The sequence below is a fragment of the Epinephelus fuscoguttatus genome, linkage group LG8 (genome assembly GCF_011397635.1).
Source record: "Epinephelus fuscoguttatus linkage group LG8, E.fuscoguttatus.final_Chr_v1".
NCBI lineage: Eukaryota > Metazoa > Chordata > Actinopteri > Perciformes > Serranidae > Epinephelus > Epinephelus fuscoguttatus.
The window spans coordinates 45,742,816-45,765,287 of record NC_064759.1 but is presented as its reverse complement, the minus strand read 5'-3'; the positions used below and the strand labels follow the sequence as shown (position 1 = coordinate 45,765,287).

At 40.5% G+C, this 22,472-nt stretch overlaps 1 protein-coding gene and 1 long non-coding RNA gene across 2 annotated transcripts in view; one reads left to right on the top strand and one right to left on the bottom strand.

The window, feature by feature from the left end:
• Positions 1–16,844, bottom strand: part of gprc6a (G protein-coupled receptor, class C, group 6, member A) — a 41,466-nt gene extending 24,622 nt beyond the window's left edge. Inside the window, exons 1-2 of the mRNA XM_049583137.1 lie at positions 16,508–16,844; positions 13,260–13,548 (exon numbers count right to left, since the gene is read on the bottom strand). Coding sequence (XP_049439094.1) covers positions 13,260–13,548; positions 16,508–16,710 — 492 coding nt within the window. The 5' untranslated portion in view covers positions 16,711–16,844. The remainder of the gene's footprint in view (positions 1–13,259; positions 13,549–16,507) is intronic.
• Positions 16,845–16,861: 17 nt separating this feature from the next.
• Positions 16,862–22,472, top strand: part of LOC125892898 (uncharacterized) — a 42,868-nt gene continuing 37,257 nt past the window's right edge. The window contains exon 1 of the long non-coding RNA XR_007449812.1: positions 16,862–17,064. This is a non-coding gene — a long non-coding RNA (uncharacterized LOC125892898). The remainder of the gene's footprint in view (positions 17,065–22,472) is intronic.

Sequence of the window (22,472 nt, the reverse complement as noted above, 5' to 3'; positions counted from 1 at the left end):
ATCTAAGCAGCTAACTGCCGCTAGCTCAAGCATTTAGCCGACAGGCAACAGTTAGACCTGGGGTGGAATTCAGACCTGCATTTATTTGTCAAATTGTGTGGCTGTACTCGGAGTTTGATTGTGAATCGGCTTTTGAAGGGGACCTACTATGCTTTTTCCCTTTTCCTTTGTGTTTAACACAGCATTATAGCTGTAGGTTTCGGCTAACTGGCAAACCAAAGCTATTGTTTTGAAATGCTTTTGCTACGTGGCGTACAGTTAGTTAAACTGGCAGTCTCAGTAAGATAAATTTAGAGTTGACAGTGTGCAGCATGTCCATACTGACAAAAGTTTCAACATTTCTTTCTGTGATGCCTGATCTGAGCAGCTAACTGCTGCTAGTTCGAGCAGTTAGATAGGCAGCAATCAGACCTGCATTTATTTGTGGTACTCGGAGTTTGATTGTGAATCGGCATTAATATACTTTTTATGAAAAATGTTCAATGTGTTTTTTTACTTGGAGCTCTGTTACATGGAGGCGGTTCCAGGGCCTTGCTGATGCGGCAGGCCTTGGGTATGATAATTTATAAAGGATTCAAATTTCAAAGAAGTCATCAACCATCTATATGGAAAAGCTTATTATATGAGACGCTTGCTCTAACCACTAAGCCACCAATTACATCTTAACATCGATTTTGTCGGCTAAAGTTCACATGCGGTCTTGTCAAACTGTTAGGTAAAAGTTGATATTCTCCATCATCACCGTCATCAACACCTATAAAGAGTATAGGTTTCAAACCAAGTACGAGACCTCATGTTGAGTTGGAGAAGAAAGAGGGAGAGAAACTTAAACAGAGCTAGCAGTGCCTCATGGCTCAACATGTAACCCTGGTGACTCTGTCATTACAGAGGAATATGAGCAAAAATGTATTCTTTAGTTTAGTTGTACCCTCAGCAAAGGCTGCAAAAACAGGCCCTACATGCAGTAATTTGTAAATAATTTTATTTTTATTATCAATACATTAACATCAGATAAAAAAAATATGAAATAGTTGTGGCAACACTTGAAATATATACAAGAAAGGTGGATTCAGGGAAGCATTTAATTTAAAAACACAAGGAAATCAATATTTAAATGCAATATTTTACAGACTGTAGATGACCTGATGAGGCTCGTCTTCCCCAAAATCCCCATCCCAAAGGGCTTGGCATCCCAGTATGAGAGACCCTTAAAGGAGGAAGTGGTTGCCTTACATGTCTCTCACTTCAGCCAAGGGGTAGCTGGAGGCCAATGCAGTGACCAGCCAGATCAGGAAACTCCTGGCATACCTGGAGTACAACACAGGATGGAATGGATGCCTGAATGGAAAGAATTGAACACTATTAGTGTTGCAGATATAACGCTGCTGTGTTTATATAATAATAATAATAATAATAATAATACATTTTATTTGTAAGCGCTTTTAACAAATGCTCAAAAGACACTGTACAGTTTTAAAAAAAATCATAAAATAGAGTTAAGTCAGAATAAAACTTTGGAGGACAGGGGTGATGTGGTCTCGGGAGCGGGTGTGGGTGAGCAGGCGGGCAGCAGAGTTCTGGATGTATTGAAGTTTATTGAGGAGTTTGAATGATGAGCCATAGAGGATGCTATTGCAATAGTCCAGTCTGGATGTGATAAATGCATGGATGAGGGTTTCTGCAGCAGAGAGAAGGTGAGTGAGGGGCGGAGACGGGCGATGTTCTTGAGGTGGAAGAAGGCAGTCCTGGTGATGTGATTGATGTGGTGGTCAAACCTTAGCTGGCTGTCGAAGATGATTCCTAGGTTGCGGGTGTGTGGTGAGGGAGACTGTAGTGTAATGTACTGATTTACTGTAGTGTTCATACTGTACCTTTAAGTTGACCTTTAAACATACGTGTTGAAGCAATGTACTGACAAGACACACACTAGTTTATTATTTCATGTATTCTTATGACACACACACTCGCGTATTGGAAATGGCAGCTTCACACTGATTTCCAACGAGTCTTTCACAAAACATGTCAGTGATGGTGGAGGTGAAAGTAACGTTAATTCATAAACCATATTTGAGAACTACATCAATTAAGATGTGCAGTTGTGCACCCCGATCGTTATAGTAGGACAGGTATGTTATCCCTATCTCCCACCTGTTTGCTCATTTAGAGGCTGTGAGCGAATGCGTCCTTCTGCAGCTATCAGACTCTTTTTAAAATGGTGTCGGACAGTCGTCTTAGGCACGTCTTTACAGCTTATTACTCAGCAAAGATCTCAAGGTGATTTATTTTTTGTTAAATGAATAACAGTATAGCCTATAGGCTGTATGTTTCAGTAAAATTTCAATTCATTAATTTTGACATTAAAGACTACAGTCAGAGAATATGGCGCAGGTAAATTTATTCAAACAGAATAAACAGTTGGTCCACAAAACTTACACAGCAACAGTAGCCTATAATAACAAATAAGTAAATAGAAACATTGGAAACATTGGAAAAATAAAAATAAAGTGCAAAAATCCCACAATCACATAAAATAATAATGTCCACTCCCTTTGTGCTGTCTTTATAACAATGCCGTTGCGGGCGTGGCAAAAAAAAAAAATACCCTTAAGCTGTTATAGCTGTTCTAAAAGCCTCTCATGGGCTTATTGCTTGAATAAATAAATAAAAATAATAATAAAAAATGTCCCCCAGCGAGTTGGACAATCCTTAAAAAACACACCCACACAAACACACAAAATATTTAGGCTGATGTTGTTAACTTTCATCCTGGCACACAATATGTGTGCGGCGACACATTAATCCACAATTTCCTTATAAATATATTTTGTGCTGTACTCAAAAATTCGAATATTCAGCCTTTTTTTCCTCCCGTTTTTTGGAGTGACCTGGAACGCAACACTAACCCCGCTGGCCCCATTAAGCCAAGTAAAGAAGTCATCTGGTCTGATTGTTGCATGAATTGCCAAAAAAAGTTTCACAGTAAATCAGAGAACAGGGATATTATTATTGCCACAGGTTATTTGAAATGGACAAATGTATTCTTTACTGGTGAGTTAAGGGAGAATAGCTATCATGTAATTAAAAAAGAAAACATCTCCGATAAGGAAATAGAAAGCCCGACCCGCAATGAATGGAGACCTATTATCCTCTTGAACACAGATGACTAAATTCTTTCAACAATGTGACTCAAAATAATGATAAAATAGATTTTATTGATGTAAAATAATATGCTGATGGTGACATTTTCCACTGGTCCACTGCGCTCTGAGTCGTGCATCTGTCTGCTTGCGCTGCAGTGCGCACCGAGGGTTTTAATTTTTAGTGTTAAATCAAAAGTTAAACACTACTTATCAGCAACCAGAAGTGTTTTTTCATTTGTGAATATTTTATCTTAATTCTAGGGTTGCAAGAAACTACCTTTTCGCCATAATTTTTTAGTTATTAAAAATTCTAGCAACTAGAAGAAATGATTTTAAATTAAGTTAAATAAGACCAAAATATGCTAGCATATAAATATTACCGTTATCAGGGAATGTTGTGGCAGGTTAAGTTCCTCTTGTGCCTTGCGCAGTTCCCTTCGCCTCTGCCAACTGTGCGCAAAGGCTCCATTGATGGAGCGGCATACTCCAAAGGCTCGGCCGTTTTTTTCTTTATCCTTCTTCATGGCGTTATTCACTGCCACGTTCAGGTTGTGTCCAAAACAATTAAGCCATGGCCAGTCGAGTTCCCTGATGACACTAACAATGTTGGCTCCATTGTCGGTTGTGACACAAGACACCTTTTCCTCTCCGATTCCCCATTCTTGAGCGCACTCTCACAGCTCTTCAGCCAGCACCCTGGCTGTGTGGTCATCAGGAACATATGTTGTTTCCAGACATTTTGTTTGAAGTTCCCAATTTTCAGTAATGTAATGTGCAGTTACACTCATATAGGGGGCCATTTTTGTTGTTGACCACATGTCCGTAGTCAGAGCGACAAAGGCCGCTGCCTCCAGCTCTTTACTTAGTTCAGCCCTGACTTTGTTGTAGAGATCTGGTATGGCGGTTTTAGTGAAGTACTTCCTCCCGGGAAGCTCATACTGCTTGTCGAAAGTTTTCAGCATCTCCTTGAAAGACTCCTTTTCCACCGTGTGAAACGACATCATATCTTTGGCCAGATATCTAGACACAGCCAGCGTGCACTGTGTCCATCTCGGACTGCCCTTCGGATATTTAGTGGATTTGGCAAAAGCAGCTAAGATTTTCGGCGGGTGAAGCGTGGCTTTTCCAGTGGCAGTTTAGGGAGCCGCCTCTCTCGGTGTTAACTGGGCGTGCTCTTCAGGATGGTGTATTTGCAAATGCTCGTGCAAATTGGTGGTGTTAGAATCTTTTGCTGGCACCACCCGTTTGCATAGACGGCAAATTACCTGACTTGTGTCTTTGGGCTTGCTGGTTGCGTCCAGTTTAAATCCAAAATAATCCCAAATCCTCCACTGCAGTAGCCTGAGACCCCGCCCCCTGCACTCGCAAAGCACGCTGCATTTTTTTGCTGCATTCATGTGGTGTCGGAAGATCCGAGTTGCCAAGTTGTTTAGGCTATTTATTTATTTATAAGGATCTCCTAGCTGTTAGTTGTGCCCTAAAGCAGAGCTAGTCTTCCTGGGGTCCACATTAAACAATACATTTAAAACATACAAGTTGAGTTGTTTTTCTGACAAGAGGTGGCGGTCATGTGAATTATCCCATTCTGAAAGTCATTTTTCTATTGTTCCCGACATCACATGAATGCAACATCCCCCCTCTTTTTTTTTTCTCCACCACACACACAACTGCCGAATATATCGGCAACCGCCGGTTGATGGGCTGACGGTGGCTGGTTGGAAATTTTTAACATATCGCCCAACCTTAGTCTTCATTTGGCGAAGTGCGGGAGTGTACCGGAGCCAGAGTGAGTGAATGAGACGGTTTTTGTTTTGGTGGAGGTGAGCTGATCCAAGCAGGGGGAGAGTGTGTCATTGTAGTAGTTTACCTGGTCAGCAGGGTCATCAGATGGCGGGGGAGGTGACAATGGGCGAGTGAGGCTGAGAGAGGCTGGATAACTGTTGAATGTTGAGATTAGTGGGGCTGACCTAATTGTATTGCGGAGTTTTGCTCTCAAACCACAAAAAAATGTGATGGCACAACAGTCTCCTTCAGTACATTATTCTATGCTTTCTATTATTCTATTATTATTCTACGCTTTTGATTTTCACATTGGCTAGTCATCCTGTTTAATTTGTCTTCTGATTAAATCGGAACCGCTGAAACAAGTTGTAGGAAGCCTCTGCAAGTAATTGGTTGCTGGCAGACAGTCTGTGCTGCAATAAAATGGTTAATCAGCAGTGCTATGCACTGTAGAGCCAATGTGCAGCTGGTTCTGCCGGCCTGAATAGAATATAATGTCTATAGCCTTACTGTTGTGTGTACAGCCTTATAGACTGAGCTGAGTAGTGATGCGCGGGTCGAACTGTAACCCGCGGAACCCGCAAATGGACCTGCAGGTCGGGCAGCAGTGATCGTCTGTTAAATCAGTCTGTAAATGATATTTTGACATTATTGGCTATTACTGTCATGGCATCTGAAGGTACTGATGCGTTGAGCAGGTGACAGCTACAAGTTAGAGGGAATAGTGATAAAATGGTAAAACTTGGCATTGATCCACAACCTCAGACGGATGCGCTCAAGCGTGCCGTGCGCACAAGCTCAGTAGGCTATACTATATTTTCACATTTTTAACAATGCAATTTAAAAGTTTTGATTTTTATTGATAACCTACATTTACCAACAACAAAAAGACTACATTTAGCACCAAAAAAATATGTTTCAATTTTTTTTTTAAAAAAAAGTAAATAAAAAAACCAATATCGAATACCAAATTTTCATAACGAATACCTACCCATAGAAACGAATATTCGAATATCTGAATATTTGGGTACAGCCCTACTGTCAATGTGTAGATTGTCACCCAGGAGGAGAACAGATGGTGACATGGCAGGTAACTGGGTCAAAAAGTCAGCAAGATCAGAGAGGAAGGAGGGATGTGGTTTGGGGGGGGCAATAAATGATGGCTGTGACCAGAGGACAGGGACCAGAGAGTTTGAAGGTGAGGTGTTCAAATGAGGGGGCAGGAGGGATGGAGATGGTGGTTGTTTTGATATTTTTCCTGAAGATGACAGCAATGCCACCTCCCTGGCCTTCTGTACAGGGTTTGTACATGTAAGTGATGCATCTGATGATGGTGTGGATGTGACAAACAACAGGTTGTAGTTGTAATGACTGTTGAGGCTGAGGAGGGGAGCTAGAGGGCAAGAACGAGCAGCGTGGTGCCAGTGGAGCTTTGGGAGGGGAAGAAGAGTGAGTGGTGGATGTGTGGCAGGTAAACGGTCATTCACGTTCACGTGTAGCAGTCTGGATGGCGTGTTGCAGGTTAGCCTTTAGCATGCGACTACCGTGCCAGTTTGGATGGACGCTGTCAGCTCTGAGAAGGAGGGAGCGGTTCCAGAACAGACTAAAATTGTCTATGAAGTTGATACTGTGAGTGAAGCAGGTGGACTGTAACCAGGCATTGAGGCTGAGAATCTGCTCCACGGGCCGTGGTGGGAATCGGCCTGGAAATAAAAACAGATTTCCCGCAGCTGGTTAAAAAGTTTAAAAGGTCCTTAAAGACATTTTTTGTCAGTTCGGACTGTCTACGAGTGGTGTCATTGGAGCCAACAAGAACAGCCACTCGTCTTATGGAGGACAGAAGAGAGCACAGCAGCACCGGGAGTTTTCTCAGTATGACGGGAACTGTGGACCCAGGGAAACAGTGTGTGGCAGCATTGAAAAAGCAGACATGTCTGATTATTGAGTCTTTAACTATTAATGTAGTTGGGGAGAAGAGTGGACGAGGAGGTGCACCGTCTGTCACTTGACTGTATATACCTTTTTTTCCCGTTAAAGGGGTTTTTTGGGGAGTTTTTCCTTATCCGCTGCGAGGGTCATAAGGACAGAGGGATGTCGTATGCTGTAAAGCCCTGTGAGGCAAAATGTAATTTGTGATATTGGGCTTTATAAATAAAATTGATTGACTGATTGATTGATTGATATATTTATGTACGTATCCATCTATTGTATATTATTTAGTAAGGTTTTTCTAGTTTTTGTTTTTTACAATTACAAAAAAAGAAAGTTCTTTTGACAAAAAACTAAATTGTCATTTCTTCATAAGTGGGTTTTTTGGTATAAAGAAACCTTAGTGTTCAGAGTTGGGTTTACACAGTCATACCTGTAAATGTTGTGGATGTTCTGTGGGGTGTATTCAAACAGTCAGGCTCCTGGCCTGGGTGGTGTATCAAACATGTAGGATGAATTGGAACCTGGTTCTATACCCCCAAACCTAATAGGTAAAAAAGACACAAGGCATACCGTTTAATAAGTAAGCAAATAAAAACTCAAGAAACAACATCACTGCATAGAACAAATACTGATCCAGGAAGCAAAATTTGGGATTAATAAAGTATATAAAATTAAAAAAAAAAAAAAATTCACGGGTTAAAACTTGTGTGGTTTTAACAGTGAATGTGTTAGAAGCAGAATTTACAATAACTTTGGTGTTATTACCCAATACAAGCTACATCAGTCTGATTATAGATAAGCCTGCTAAGATAAAAAATAGGAGTTATGCTTTACACCACTGCATATAAAAGCTGAGTGCTGCTGTTGGTGTTTCCACCTTATGTAGTAACCGGCTATATTAGAAACATTTTGTACTCGGCAGCAGACGTTTTCAGCTTTAAACAATCAGAGGAAAGACATACAGTAGTTACCTTAATGTTAGACACGTTACAGTTATCATGTTACAGCTGAAATATAAGACAGCTACATAATAAAAACTTACCACTGTGAAACGTCCTGCTCCAGTCTTTGTTGCAACAGTGCTTCGGAGTCTATCAGCTCGCGTTTCTTCACTCAAATTGATAATGGCGGACGGCTGCTGTCGTTAGCTTAGCCATAGCTTGTTGTTTGCAGAGGTCAGATCATAGACATATATACATAGACGCCGCATCGACTGCCTGAACGCGTCCTCGCCGGCCACCATCTTGGATGGGTCTCGTTTCGCCTCCACAGTGCATTCACTTCTATTGAAGAAGGAGCTGTATGCACAAGTAAAATAGAATAACTCGCTGAATTTTCAACTGATTTTCACGCGGTTTGGTTTGTTACAAACGGCACACGTAGTTATGATACAGGATGCTTTCGTACATTAAAAATGCGGGATTTCATGCTTTAATACTTCCTACAGATAGCAACAGCATGTTATTTAGGTCACAACACAGTTATTTTATTCACCTCAACCTGGACATATACATATATATATATATATATATATATATATATACATAGCCTATATAGATAGATATAGATATACACACACATATATACTGTTTTAACACAATATACACAATACAAAACATAGTATAGCATATTAATAAATTTATTAATATATTTTAATAAAGAAAAAGCTCTATTGTTGATTTGAGTTTATTTCTCACACACACCCACTCTCTTTTATACCCACAGCCATCAGACTTAATAATTCTTTGTTAAATAGATAATCTTACAGACTTCTTTGAAATTTTCTTTGTGGGGATTAGTAAAGTTCTTCTTATTACACTGACTGCTGTGATCCCTCAGAAGTAGTAAAAAAAACATTTCAGTATTTACATAAACACTGAAATTAATTTTGGTATTGGTATTATAACTATGAAAATGGGACTGTGGTCAAGATAATTTGAAAAAAGATACAGAAGGATGAGCAGCAGGGGATATTTGCAGCACAGCTGGTGGAAAAGTGAATATGTGCACAAAGGTGTGCTAGGCAAGACAAGGCAAGGCAAGTTTATTTGTATAGCACAATTCAACACAAGGTAATTCAAAGTGCTTTACAGAGACATTAAAAGCAACAAGACACAATTTAAAACAATAAAAACAGTCGATTGAAAAGGGAAATAGAAATTGAGAATGATAGTGATAATAATAAAATACAGTAACATAAAATAAAAACAGGCTCAATACATTGAACTGTCAGGATAAGAAAAGTAGTAGAATAATAAAAGGCATAAATCAGCAGTGTGTAGTTAAAAAGTACGGGCAGTAGAATACAGCAGGTAAGTATTTAATCTAAGAGTACGCTTCAGTAAACAATAGTGTTTTTAGCCCTGATTTAAAGGAGCTGACAGTTTGAGCAAACCTCAGATCTACATATTATGCTATACATAATATGCTATGCTGTGTTTTGTATTGTGTATATGGTGTTTATACAGTATGTTTATACAGAAAATAAATACTGTATATATACACACACACACATACATACATATACATATATATATATGTATATGTATGTATACATATACATACATATATATATATATATATATATATGTGTGTGTGTATATATATATACACACATACATATACACACACACACACACATATATATATATATATATATGTATATATATATATATATATATAGGCTATATTTATCCCACTCTGGGGTTGAGGTGAATAAAAGCACTGTGTTGTGACCTAAATAACATGCTGTTGCTATCTGCAGGAAGTATTAAAGCATGAAATCCCGCATTTTTAATGTATGAAAGCATCCTGTATCATAACTACATGTGTGCCGTTTGTAACAAACCAAACCGCGTGAAAATCAGTTGAAAATTCAGTGAGTTATTCTATTTTACTTGTGCATACAGCTCCTTCCTCAATAGGAGTGAATGCACTGTGGAGGCGAAGCGAGACCCATCCAAGATGGTGGCCGGCGAGGACATCGGCTCAGTGAGTTCATTTATGTCATCAGTGATGTTGGCGGTGGTGTCCTGGAACTTTCTCCATACTGCCTCTGATTGAACTGACCATATCCAGACCTCTCATGTCACTGTGGGGATGCGCAGAAGTTTGTTTAGATTATTTGATCTTAATAGGATGGCCATGTGGTTGCTTTAGTCGAGCTCTGTTGCCCTTTCTGAACCCTGTATAAAAGCGATCCAGTGCCCTTATTCACCTTGTGGCACAGTCAATACTTTGATGGAAGTCAGGCATAACTCTCTGAAGTCTTGCTTGATTGAGGTCAACAACAATGAGCACAGCTTCAGGATAACTGTCCTGTGAGCAGGTCAGGTCTTTGCAGAGATCTAACAGGGCAGCCTTTGTATTTGCTCGTGATGGATTGTAGACCACTGTGATAATGACAGAAGTGAATTCCCACGGTAAATTGACAGTATCTCCAGGTCACGTGAGCAGGAACAGGAAAGCAGTTTAACGTTCCTACTGCCACACCAGCTCTTACTCACCATCAAGCACACATTTCTTCCCCTTTTTTCCCCTGGAGTCCTCTGTTCTGTCACATCAATATACAGGACAAGAGTCACCTGGCTGAAAGGCGCTATCCAGTATTTCAGGATTTAGCCAGGTTTCTGTGAAACAAAGAATATTACAGCTCCTGATTGTATGAGGCAAGGTTAAGTTTGCTGATTTTCTTATTTCTCCTTATATTATTCTAATTATTCTAATATATACATTTTGTAGTGTAGCTTTTGGGTTTGACGTTCAATAATGGCCTAATTGTTTTGGATAAGTATGTTTTTATTGAATCTGATTATATGTTAATCTTTCCTGTCTAGAATAGGCTATTTCATTTAGTTTTGGGTACTGTAGCTTTAAGAGACAGCAGCCTCACATATGGGCTTCAAGCAGGGCTGTTGAGCTGGGTAATTAGTGGACCCTTGAGTAGCTGTGGAGACACACAGTTTCCATACCGTGTCCTGTTCTGTTTAGTTTGTCATTAAGAAAGGCAATTTCTGGGGATATTATGTGACACTTGTGGAATAAAAGTTTTTTTTTTGTTTTCTCCAACTTTACATGGACGTCAAGTGGCTTATTGAAAACTCCATCGGATGGACACGTGTATGCCATGACTCACAGCTAGTTCACATTTTGCAGTAACACTGATGTCCCCCTGGAAGCTGACGTGAGCATGGACATTGTCCAGTTCATTATCCAGCACCTGTATGTAAGCCAGCAGGATACTCGGCAGAGAACGCCGATGTGGTCGGGATCTTTGCTGATGTTTGATCCCTCCATGTTTGCCTCGGTGCATCCTGCAGAGATGCAGATATGATCTTACTTGTCCGTGCAGTCAGGATTGTAGCTGGAGCTCATCTTTTCCACTTTTCCTCGATGTTGTTTCTGATGTTTACATTTGAAAACCTCCACTGGCCAGTTAGCAGAGTCAGCAGGAGGAGAGTTCTTATTTTGTCCATAACAACCCTACACACATGATCTATGACTATTTAAAGGAGAACACCACCTAAATCAGGAACTGACCATGGCTTAAAAAAGTTCAATCAATATCTGTGAACAGGAGCTACTCTCTCTCAAAGCCAGAAACCAGAGAAAAAAGTCTCAAACTTACAATGTCATTGGATATAAAGTCTGGAGGTGCATAAACAATAAATGGGAGGCTGAGTCTGTAGAGACACAGAATGTTAGTTTTCTTTTTATAACCAAAATGATCTTTATTCTAGTATGAAGGAGGATTAGGGCCATGTTAAAGAAAAAAAATCGTAGATTTTGAGAGTAAAGTAAATCTACGAGAACAAAGTCTTGAATCTACGAGAATAAAGTAGTATATATATGAGAATAAAGTGATAAATCTATAGGATTAAGCTCCTTATTTTAGTCCATGGTATAAAAAGCAACAAAGTGTGTTTTTGTTGTCTGGTGCCATATAGTCAACAATGGACACGCATGCATGTAACAATTATGGCTAATTCTGAACTACTGTTGCTGACATAGACTCACTGCGTCAATTTAAATATTGTTTTTAAGGGACAAAAATGCTTAGAAAGTCTGTAAAATGGCAGGAGGGCACACAGCAAAATTCATGATTTAATGGCAGCCTGAAAACATGCTGGTTTCACTTCAGAAAAATGTCCCATTAGTAGTATTAGCAGTAACATTAGGACTTAAAGAGGCTGAGTTAATTTGTAACAACAATCGTGTTTACACCGGGCAAATCATCAAGTTGTGGGAAAAATCACGTTTCTTCATTTTTGTATGGATCACATCAAACATGAGTTTCAATTTTCTGACTATACCTGCTGCCTGCTGGTTCATCCAACACTTTTATGTAGTCACTTCCCTCTATTTCCAATTCACACATTAAATGTATTTATCACCTCCTGCTCTCCATCTGGATTTTGAGCATCATAAGAGTCACATGATTGCAAACAACCTAGTGTTCTCAGTTGTGAAACAGAAAATGTACCCATATACTTAGAACATTCCCTTGGCTGCTCTCAATGTCATCTAGAACATCTTTGACCATTCACTATCAATGGAGCAGCTCCAGACTTTATACCCCATGACATCATACAGAACAACCAGCACTCCACCCAACTTGGTCTTGGCAAGATGCTGGAAACATCAATAAATCTGGCAGAGATGCACGCACACACACACACACACACACACACACACACACACACACACACACACACACACACACACACACACACACACACACAACTCCCGGGAAGTGCAGTTTCTACCACCAGGGTTGTGCACAGGTGTGTTGTATACTGCCAACAAGTAGACTACTGTAAGATGGTTACTTTTCCCTGCCTGTCTATTGTTGCCTTGTGTATGATCTGATGAAGATCATACACAAAAAACTCTAACAATAAAGTCAAACACTGCATAGATGTAAGTGTGCAGAAATCTTTTCTACCATCATATCCTATGACATCACAAATTTGAGTGTTAGCAGTTTTTGGAGAGAGCTGTGTAGAGATTTTTGAGAGTTTACTAATAGAAAACTACATTGAGGTGTGGGTTATTTCCAGTAAGACAATAAATGTCATTATACATGAGGCATTTTCCCTCTGTGTTCACTGTGCCAATTTAAGTTCTGCTCTAAGAGGACACATGTTTTTGTTCCTGTTCATCTGTAGTGCCTTGCCTACCTTGGAATTGTCCCATCCTTTATTATCTCATGAAACAGTCAGTCATGCAACTGCAGACAGTCATGACAGATCCGGCTGATATTTATCAGCTGCCAAAGCAAACAGGTTGTGCTATTTTAGTTTCTTCTAACAGCCCACACTGTGTCAATCAGTCCGGCCACGAATGTTGGACTCCTACCTCCACCCTCACTGAGTCTACAACATTTTCCTGTTTCTCATTACTTACCTGAGGGATCATCTTGAGTGTCAGTTGCCTAGCGATGGCAATAGACAATTCAGAGTAAGAGGCCCCTACAACAGCCATGACCAGCTGGTCACAAGTGTTGCTTCCGGTGTAGCAGTCGGCCCGCTGGGTGAAGTCTGCTGTAGCTCTCAGAGCTGTGCTGACATCAGAGCAGGAGTCCAGGATACGATAGCCGAGAGTGATGTTAACATCAGCCAGCAGAGGGGATTTATTCATGAGCTCTATGGCATTGATCATAGCCAGCACCTTCACCAGGCTTCTTTCAACAAACCTGTGGGAACAGCACGGTGTCATCATCAAATAATGAAGATGTGATAGACTGGAGAACTGATACAAGATATGCAAGGAGGGACAGCAAGGAAGAGAGTGAAGTACTACTTCAGTTTCAACACTGATATGATTTATTTAAAAAAAAAAAAAAAAGCTACTTGATAACATTATTTCATCCATTGTCAAACTGTTTCTTTTACTTTTTACCCCTTATTATGACATCAATGTGAAATTATTCAAAATGAGTATCCAGCACCCAGGGCTTTGGTGTGTTTTCATCAGAATCAGTCTAACCCATATGCTGTAGATGCAAGGAGAACATTTTGTCTTGTTCTGTGTGGATGTATTACCACTAGTTCAATTTAGTAAAGTATTGCTCTAAAGTATTATGTTGAAGTTTAGCTAGTATTTCGGTTTTAGACTGGTTTATCCTGTTGTGTGATTATCCAGCCGCACAGCCAGATCACACTCAGGTGCCCTCTGCCAAGTAGGTTAGGAGTGTGCCACATGCACTTTCATCGCCAGGCTCACTTTAGCTTTACTTTATGGGTCAGCATTAAAGACTGTGACAGTCATGGATCACATTCACTGCTTTCACCCCGTTATCACAGACCTCTCCCAATCATGATGCAGTTTGGGTGTTTTCCTCAGAGAAAGCATGATTCTTATCATGTTGCTTATCAGCCACACATCTACCTGTAGGCTTTTATAATTTAAACTGTGAAGCTCCAGAAAACCAGCCTTGTTTAAAATGTTTTTACAGTTTTTGGTGGAGCTGTATGAACTATTTCCAATGCTTCCATCTCTAACACACCTGATGATGTGCTTATGAAACTGTGCAGAATAATTCTGCAAAATTATAAATTTGATGTGCACATATGTAAGAGGGTTTCTGTGGTTATTTTACAACAGTCTGATGCTGGTTACACAAAATGTAAGCAGTGGATCTGCTGTGCCAAATTGTGGCATGACAGTGCACAGCATCACTCCAGTTAGAGACTGCAGATGGAAGCAGATACCTGCTGCCTTCAGATGGCTGTGAGGAGAGTCTCTGGTGTACAGGCAAGACCTTCAGTGCAGTATTAAGGCCAACAGAGAACAAAAGTGTTAAAATTTGCATGTTGAAAAGAACCCTTCTGAGAGCCAGTGAGCACTTACAACAAAAACTACCAAAAACAGCCTAATTTTGGTTGGAGTTGGACCCACTATACTGGCTCTCTGTAAATATACTTATCTCATGCACACAGAGTAACCAAAACGTGGGAACAGTTTAATTGAACAGAGGTAACAAATAATATCTTGTGCGCACAAAGTAACCAAAATGTGGCCTCAACTTAGTTATTTTTCCTCTCTATGGTCACTCCCGGGCTCTGTACATTGTAATTTTTAGCCATTACATTTAGGCTGTTTGTAATAAGTACTGGTTATTATACAGACGGTTTTACAAACAAACATATCATCAGTTTTGGAAAAAATGGTGATATTTTAAGCATTAACAATCCCTATCCCATTTGACAGTGGGCGAGAGTTGGGGTACACTCTGGACAGGCTGCCAGGCTATTACAGGGCTGACGCATAAGCCCCGTTTCCACCAAGCAGTATGGTACGGTACGGTACAGTTCAGTTCAGTGTGCTTTTTTTCCGTTTCCACAGTGAAAAGTTGTGGATAGTAGTACCAATAGAACCTAGCTCACAGATGTGAGCTGTGAACATTGCAGTCCGGTGATTGTTCAATAGCGGACGGTCACTCTGTTCAGGGCTGAGTTGTGGCTGGTTTTGAGGCTTACATAACCTCGGTGGAGAGTTTTATAAGTAAACTGCAACTATAAGATGAAAGGATATTTTATTGCCTCTCACAGCAGCTGGAGTCGGAGATTTTTTTTTTTTTTTAATTCACTGGGCTGACTGCCAACTTTTAAGGTGGGACGTTAACTTGTAGTAACACTAAACCCCTGAACTTGCCTGAGGACTAAATGCACAAAACCGCTATTTTTGAATATCCCATGGAGAGAGACTCTCACTGCAGCCTGTTCTACTTTGTTCTGAAAATGTCAGCTTGCAACCCTGGTGTGTTTACGATAAACGAGGTGCAGACTTCCATCTGTATCACCGGAAATGAGGAAATACAGCAAGTGTTGGATGTAGCAGTAAGTGACAACAACCCCGGCCACATTTAAGAGTACTGTTTGCGGTGGAAACGCTAGGGTCTAAGTACCGTGTTTGAAGGGTTCTTCTGATTCCAAAGGTACCATACCGAAAGTGGTGGAAACGGGGCTATAAAAACAGACAACAAGTCACGCTCACATTCACACCTACGGCCAATTTAGAGTCACCAATTAACCTTCATGTCTTTGGACTGTGGGAGGAAGCTGGAGTACGAGTGTCTGACATGGGAAGAACATCCAAACTCTACACTGAAGGGCTCCCCCATCCCAGGGTTAATTGTATTATGTTGTCTATTAATTGTATGTTACTAGTGTTATGTGTATTGTTACTTTATCTTACATTAGTCTCGCTGTGTCTCTTATTTTAATCCTTTCAAGAATGTAACAACATAACTTCATGCTTCAGTGCTATGATTACTACTTTTATACTTTTGATACTTTATATACATTCAGTTTCTAGAGAGCGAGAGAGACAGAGAGAGAGAGAGAGAGAGAGAATAATACACTTACATTCCGTGTGCAAAGCCAGAGGGATTACTCCCGTGAAATGCATATCTCCCCTTTCTTACAATGTTCCAAAGGGTTGGGAGCAAATACTTCAAAAAGGCTGACCATATTCTCTCAAACTGACCATATCTATTTAAGATTCCTGAAGCTTAAAGGAGAACTTTTGGGAGCTTGACTAATTGCACCCACAGAGTCAGGGGCAAAAAAAGGATAAATGCAGGCTTGAATTGAAAGAGTTAAATAAGACTGGCTGTTTATCATTTATTGCATTGGATTGAAAGATCTCACCTGATACATGGCTGTAAGTGGGGTGCAAAGGAGTTGTTCATTTTGTCTACATCCTCATGAACGGGAAAGATTCCTCCGATGATGATATCTCCTGGGGCTGTAACTCCCAGCATTCTGCTGTCCTCCTCAGTACCATGTCCCATTTCCAGAATAAAAAGAAAAAGTGTGATGTGCAAATAGATTAGAGGAGCAACCCAGGCCATTCTGCTGTCCTCTCTGCTTTCTGTCTGGGGTTGGTTCCTAAACTCTCCACCTCTCCTCTCTCTCTGGCCTCTCTGCAGTTTTTCACCTCCAGCACAGTGATACCCGCCTTTTTAAGCATTGTCAACAGACTTAAAAAAAAATCCCTCTTGCTCCATAGTTTACTATTCTCATATTCTCCCCTTCAGCCCTGCCCACTTCCTTATGAGTGACAACAGGGTGAGTCACTGTTCTGCGGAAGCTGCTAATCTGTTATTCATATTTGGTGCTGTGCGTGAGCAGCGATTGAGCCGATTGAAAAAAGGATTACGTGACAGCTCACCTTTCACCTGCTGGAAACAACCTCCATGACTGCAGTAAGTAAGAAAATGTTAGGTGACTATTGGTACTAAATGGTTGGTACTATCTTACAATTAAAGGTTTCTGATATTAAATAATGTGTTAATGGGAACACTACCTCATATTTACTGGATAATTACAATCTTACAGTATATCATACATTGTGTGATAAAACACAACTAATCACTAAAAGTTAATAGCATTTACTGGTCTATATATTAAAATAATCACAGGAAAGAGAGAAATGATATCTACACACTGAATCTGAGCTCAAAAATAATATTTTGTATGTTTTTTAAAGTTTCTCAGAGCCCGAGGTGATGTTTTCAGGTGCATTGCTTCACCAAAACAGCCAGAAGGAAAAAAAAATAAATTAAAAAAAAAATACACATATATATATACTGTATATATGTTTAGTTTATATTGATAAAACAATAAACCTTCATGTAAGAGAAGCTTCAACCAGAGACTGTTTTATTTCAATGGTGTTCATTATGTCTTTAGTTTCTGATAATGACTTAAGTTGTTCTTTTATCTCAGACATGTTAGGATGTTACATACCTTGACGTGTTTCGGCGGAAACTTCTGCCTTCCTCAGAAGTGTCACTTGGTGGTGGTTGTGACGCGTCTTTATCAGCTGATCTGTTAATCAGCCGATATCAGGGAGGCGTGACAGGACGGTTACGCCACCTGCTGTCCGTCTGCCGCCTCTCCAGGACGCTGCTCCAGGTGTGGGAGAGCATGTATGCCCCCTCGTCCCTGTTCATCGTCCCTGGGTCCCGCTTCCTTATTTCAATAGCCTCCCTGATACAGCGCCGGTATTTGTTGTCCTCGGTGTGTACGACTCTGGCCTTGTCCCAGTCCAGTCAGTTTTTGACAGGACGGTCACTAGCATATATGGGCCACAGGTTTTGAGTGCTTCCCTGATCCAGTAACAAAGCGTGAAAGAAGCCTTCTACGTCAAACTGGAACAGAGGAGGTGGCCTATGACACCACTTATCACCCACCTACAATTCAGTCTTGAGATCGGGGCGGGCTGGCTATAGGGAGGTTCGGGAGTTTTTTTTTTACCCCATAAAACGTAGCCACGGTTGACCGCAGCAGCCTGCCCTCGCAGCCGCAGGTGGTAGTGGCACAGAGTGGAACATCAGACTGGGTCAGTCTAATATTTTGGATATTAAGGGGGGATACAAGCGGTTAGCAAGCACTGCCTACATGGCCCTATCATCCCAGACGGGTTCGGACCGAAAAAATATGCAAATGACTTGGGCCGGGTCGGACCTCGGGCTTCCTTTTTTTCGGGCAGACAATTAGGCCTAGGCTAATGCTGGTGTGTTGGCTGTGTCGGGTCTGGGCTTAAGAACTCTAGTTTGCATTTTTGGATGTGTTCAGGGCACACAGAACATTAAAGGTAGCCTATCAGCAATGTTACACCATACGTGCATAAATCATTAATCTGCTTTATCAATTAAAAATAAAATCCATACTGGCTGACCAGTACGCACAAATTTCTTTATTGCAAAAGAAAACATAGCCTATTTCAGGAGAGAGTCTGTGTTCAAAGTTAAAAAGATAATATTGGAATATATAGGCTATACAGCTGTTTTGCTGTTCTGTTTCTGCATTAATATATAGCCATTTTTACCAGCTCAAGAAAAATACATTAAAGTGAGTAATTCATTTACAGTGTGTGTGTGTGTGTGTGTGTGTGTGGCGCTTTTGTTATGTTGATTTTTATATTGTATTTGTGTTCTAACACTGTGAATTCTTTGCAAAAGTGCTATAACATTTATCATTGTTGCTGTTATTGTTATTATTAGCTGACAGGGCCAGTGTCAGTCGTGGAGTTGATGCAGAGGGACAGGATAATGCCAGTCATAGGACTGAGGAGGAGGAAGAGACAGATAAAGAGGGACAAAAGGAGGATGAGATGGAAGAGGAGGTGGAGGAGAAGAAGGAGGAAGAGGAGGAGGAGAAGGAGGAGGAAGAGGAGAAGGAGAAGGAGGAAAATGGAGCAGGAACCACCAAAAAAACAGTGCCAGGTACAGGTGCAGTGTGCAGGACTGGGTTGGCAATAGGTCTTTGCATAAAATTATATTATATTCAATACACTCTACTGACTGACTAATCTGTGTGTGTTGTGTTTAATATCATTAGATTGTTTTTATACTGCAAATAAAGTATTCATGTTAAAATTATGGTTCCACTTGCGTCCGTCGTGCGATCGGAAAAAAGGCCTCTCCAAATCAAGCTCCTGGGCTGAATTTCAACCCCAGCCTGCCCCTGGCCAGGGCTAAAGTCAATAGTCAAGGGTGTTAAAGGGATCTCTTCCACCAATACACAAAAACATTTTTGTTCAGATTTTGTGGCATCTGACCTTTCAGATAGTTTTAATTGTATGTGATGCATAATATATAAATATCTTTATCCACCCTGAAACAGTGGTCGGTGAGACTTTTTTTGTGCTGCTGACAACACTGAAATATTACATTTAAACATTCAACAATAGCCTGTCATTCAAAAAACAATATGCTGGTCCTGTACAGAAAGTGCTGGGGTTGGGCAGAGGATGTACTTTATGTCACTTTTTCTTTTCCTTCTTAGATGTTTACTTGTTTTGGTCTGTTTTTGTGTGTCTGTGTGTCTGTGTGTGTCTCTGTGCTTGTGTGTGTCTGTGTCTGTGTGACATTACAAATACCTGTTTGCTCATTCACAAATAGCCTTTTGGCTGGGTGAATTTTCACATTCAGTGTGCCTTGCCATGTCGAGCTCTTCTGTCATGGTCTGCTCCTTTGATAGTAAAGGCTGTAAAAATCCAGTAAAGAGACTCATTTAACTAAAAAAGAATATAAGAAGCTGAAAAAGACTGGTTATGACAAGTGTATATTTCTTTATTTAATGGCAAAATTATCAGTAGTAATACATAAATATAGCTGCAAGAGGCAATTCCAGGTTTAAGCCCTTTCTAGGCCAATAGAAGAAAGCAGTATAATTGCCAAAATTAAAGCAGTAAGCAGAAGTAAGCAGCAGTAAGTGGGTAGTGGGCTTCAGAAAGCCGAGAGCAGAGCAAAGTCATTTCAGCTGGTTTAATTTAATCTAAAGACAGGGTGAAATCATCACACACTTGTTTTATCATTACAATGTATGCAGAATTTCGATGATTTCCACGCATAGTCCTTCCACTTAACTCCCTTAACAAATATGTATGTTCAGATCTTAGTGCAGGATGTCTCCACTGAGTTCAACTAAGGCCTAGTTCAGACCAAAGTTTTGTGATGAGATGAGCTGAAACAGGCAACTACTGGTAATGCGCCATTCTGCAACATTCTAAAAACCTGCTGGTTCACACCAATTCAACTAGGTGAGACGTATCATCCCCATGCAACAACTCTCTGTATTTATGTTCTGATTTAAAGTTTTTCAGGCTTATTTTGTGGCTGACTGGCTAACTGGCTACAATTGCATTTGTAGTAGTGATGAAACAGAAACAAAATGAGCATCAGATGAACTGTATTCATAATCAATACGCCACAATAATATAAGTAACCAGTGGCAGTTAATCAGTCAGTGAGAATGTGTGTGTGTGGACGGGGTATATGCACACACAGCAAGCAGCAGCAGTGATCCCACCGTCCGACACCAACGGAAACAGAGGGCTCGAGGAAGACGGAGCACCTGCCGCAGCAAGCGAACATGCCATCTGCTGTCTTTTCAACTTGACCAGCGGCCTTCACTATAAGCCGACTGGCTGTTGAAACAGGTGACGTGCTTTACGTTTTTATTTATTTATTAATTTATCCTTTATTTAACCAGGTTATTCCCATTGAGATGGGGGATCTCTTTTTCAAGGGAGAAAGTGATACAGTTACATAGTTACAGTTGAAAATAGTTAGAAAAACATTTACAAACACAGAACAAACACTCATACAATGAGATAAAAACATTTACAGACCGAAAGCCTACACTCCAAAGATTTCACTCTCTCTTTAAAATCAAAGGAATCAGTGTGTGTAAATGTAGTTTAGACTGAAGCTTGTTCCAAAGAACAGGAGCTGAAAACCTAAGATTTCTTTCCTGATTCAGTCCTTATCTTTGGAACAACCAGTTTCAAAATGTCCATCGAGCGGAGATTGTGACTTCCTTGTTTCCAGGCGTAAAGTGAACTTAAATAAGAAGGAAGTCGGACTTCCGGTGGTGCTGAAGCGAATTCAATTCAATTCAATTTTAAAACTGAAAAATTTTTAAAAAAAAAATTAAAATTTTAAAGCCTAATATCACAAATCACAATTTGCCTCACAGGGCTTTACAGCATACTACATCCCTCTGTCCTTTGGACCCTCACAGCGGATAAAGAAAAACTCCCCCCAAAAAACCCTTTAACAGGGAAAAAAAACGCTAGAAACCTCAGAAAGAGCAACTGAGGAGGGATCCCTCTTCCAGGACGGACAGACGAGCAATAGATGTCGTACAGAACAGATCAACATAATAAATTAACAGTGAACCGTATGACACAATGAGACAGAGTGAGAGACAGAGACAGAGACAGAGACAGAGAGAGATGCAGGATAGACAGGAATGACAGTAGCTTACAACAACATTGTTGAAAGTAATAATATTATAATTAATAATAATATATTAATATCTGAAAGTGTACATGTGTGACAATAATCATATGTGTATAATAACAGTAGAAGTATGACTAATAATGACCAGCAGCAGGAGGCATCTGGCAGGACCACGGCAGCAGCACAACCACACACGTCACACTATCCAGGCACCGCTGCAATACGAGTTAACCTGAGAGACAGTGGCGCACAAAGGCTCCAGAGAAGAAGCCGAGTTAGTGACATCCAGAATGGCCGAGTTAGCAAGAAGCAGTAATAGGACACGAGAGAGAAGGAGAGAAGGTGCCCGGTGTATTATAGGGGGTCCTCCGGCAGACTAGGCCTAAGTCAGCCTAACTAGGGCCTGGTACAAGGCAAGCCTGAGCCAGCCCTAACGATAGGCTTTGTCAAAGAGGAAAGTCTTAAGTCTAGTCTTAAATGTGGAGACGGTGTCTGCGTCCCGGACCGCAACAGGAAGATGATTCCACAGGAGAGGAGCCTGATAGCTGAAGGCTCTGACTCCTCATCTACTTTAGGGACTATGAGTAACCCTGCATTCTCAGAGCGCAGAGTTCTGGTGGGATAATATGGCACTATGAGCTCTCTAAGATATGATGGAGCTTGACCATTTAGAGGTTTATAAGTTAACAGTAGGATTTTAAATTCAATTCTGGATTTTACAGGGAGCCAGTGCAGAGAAGCTAAAACAGGAGAAATATGATCTCGTTTCTTAGTTCCTGTTAGTACACGTGCTGCTGCATTCTGAATTAGCTGGAGAGTTTTTAAGGACTTACTAGAGCTACCAGATAATAGAGAGTTAC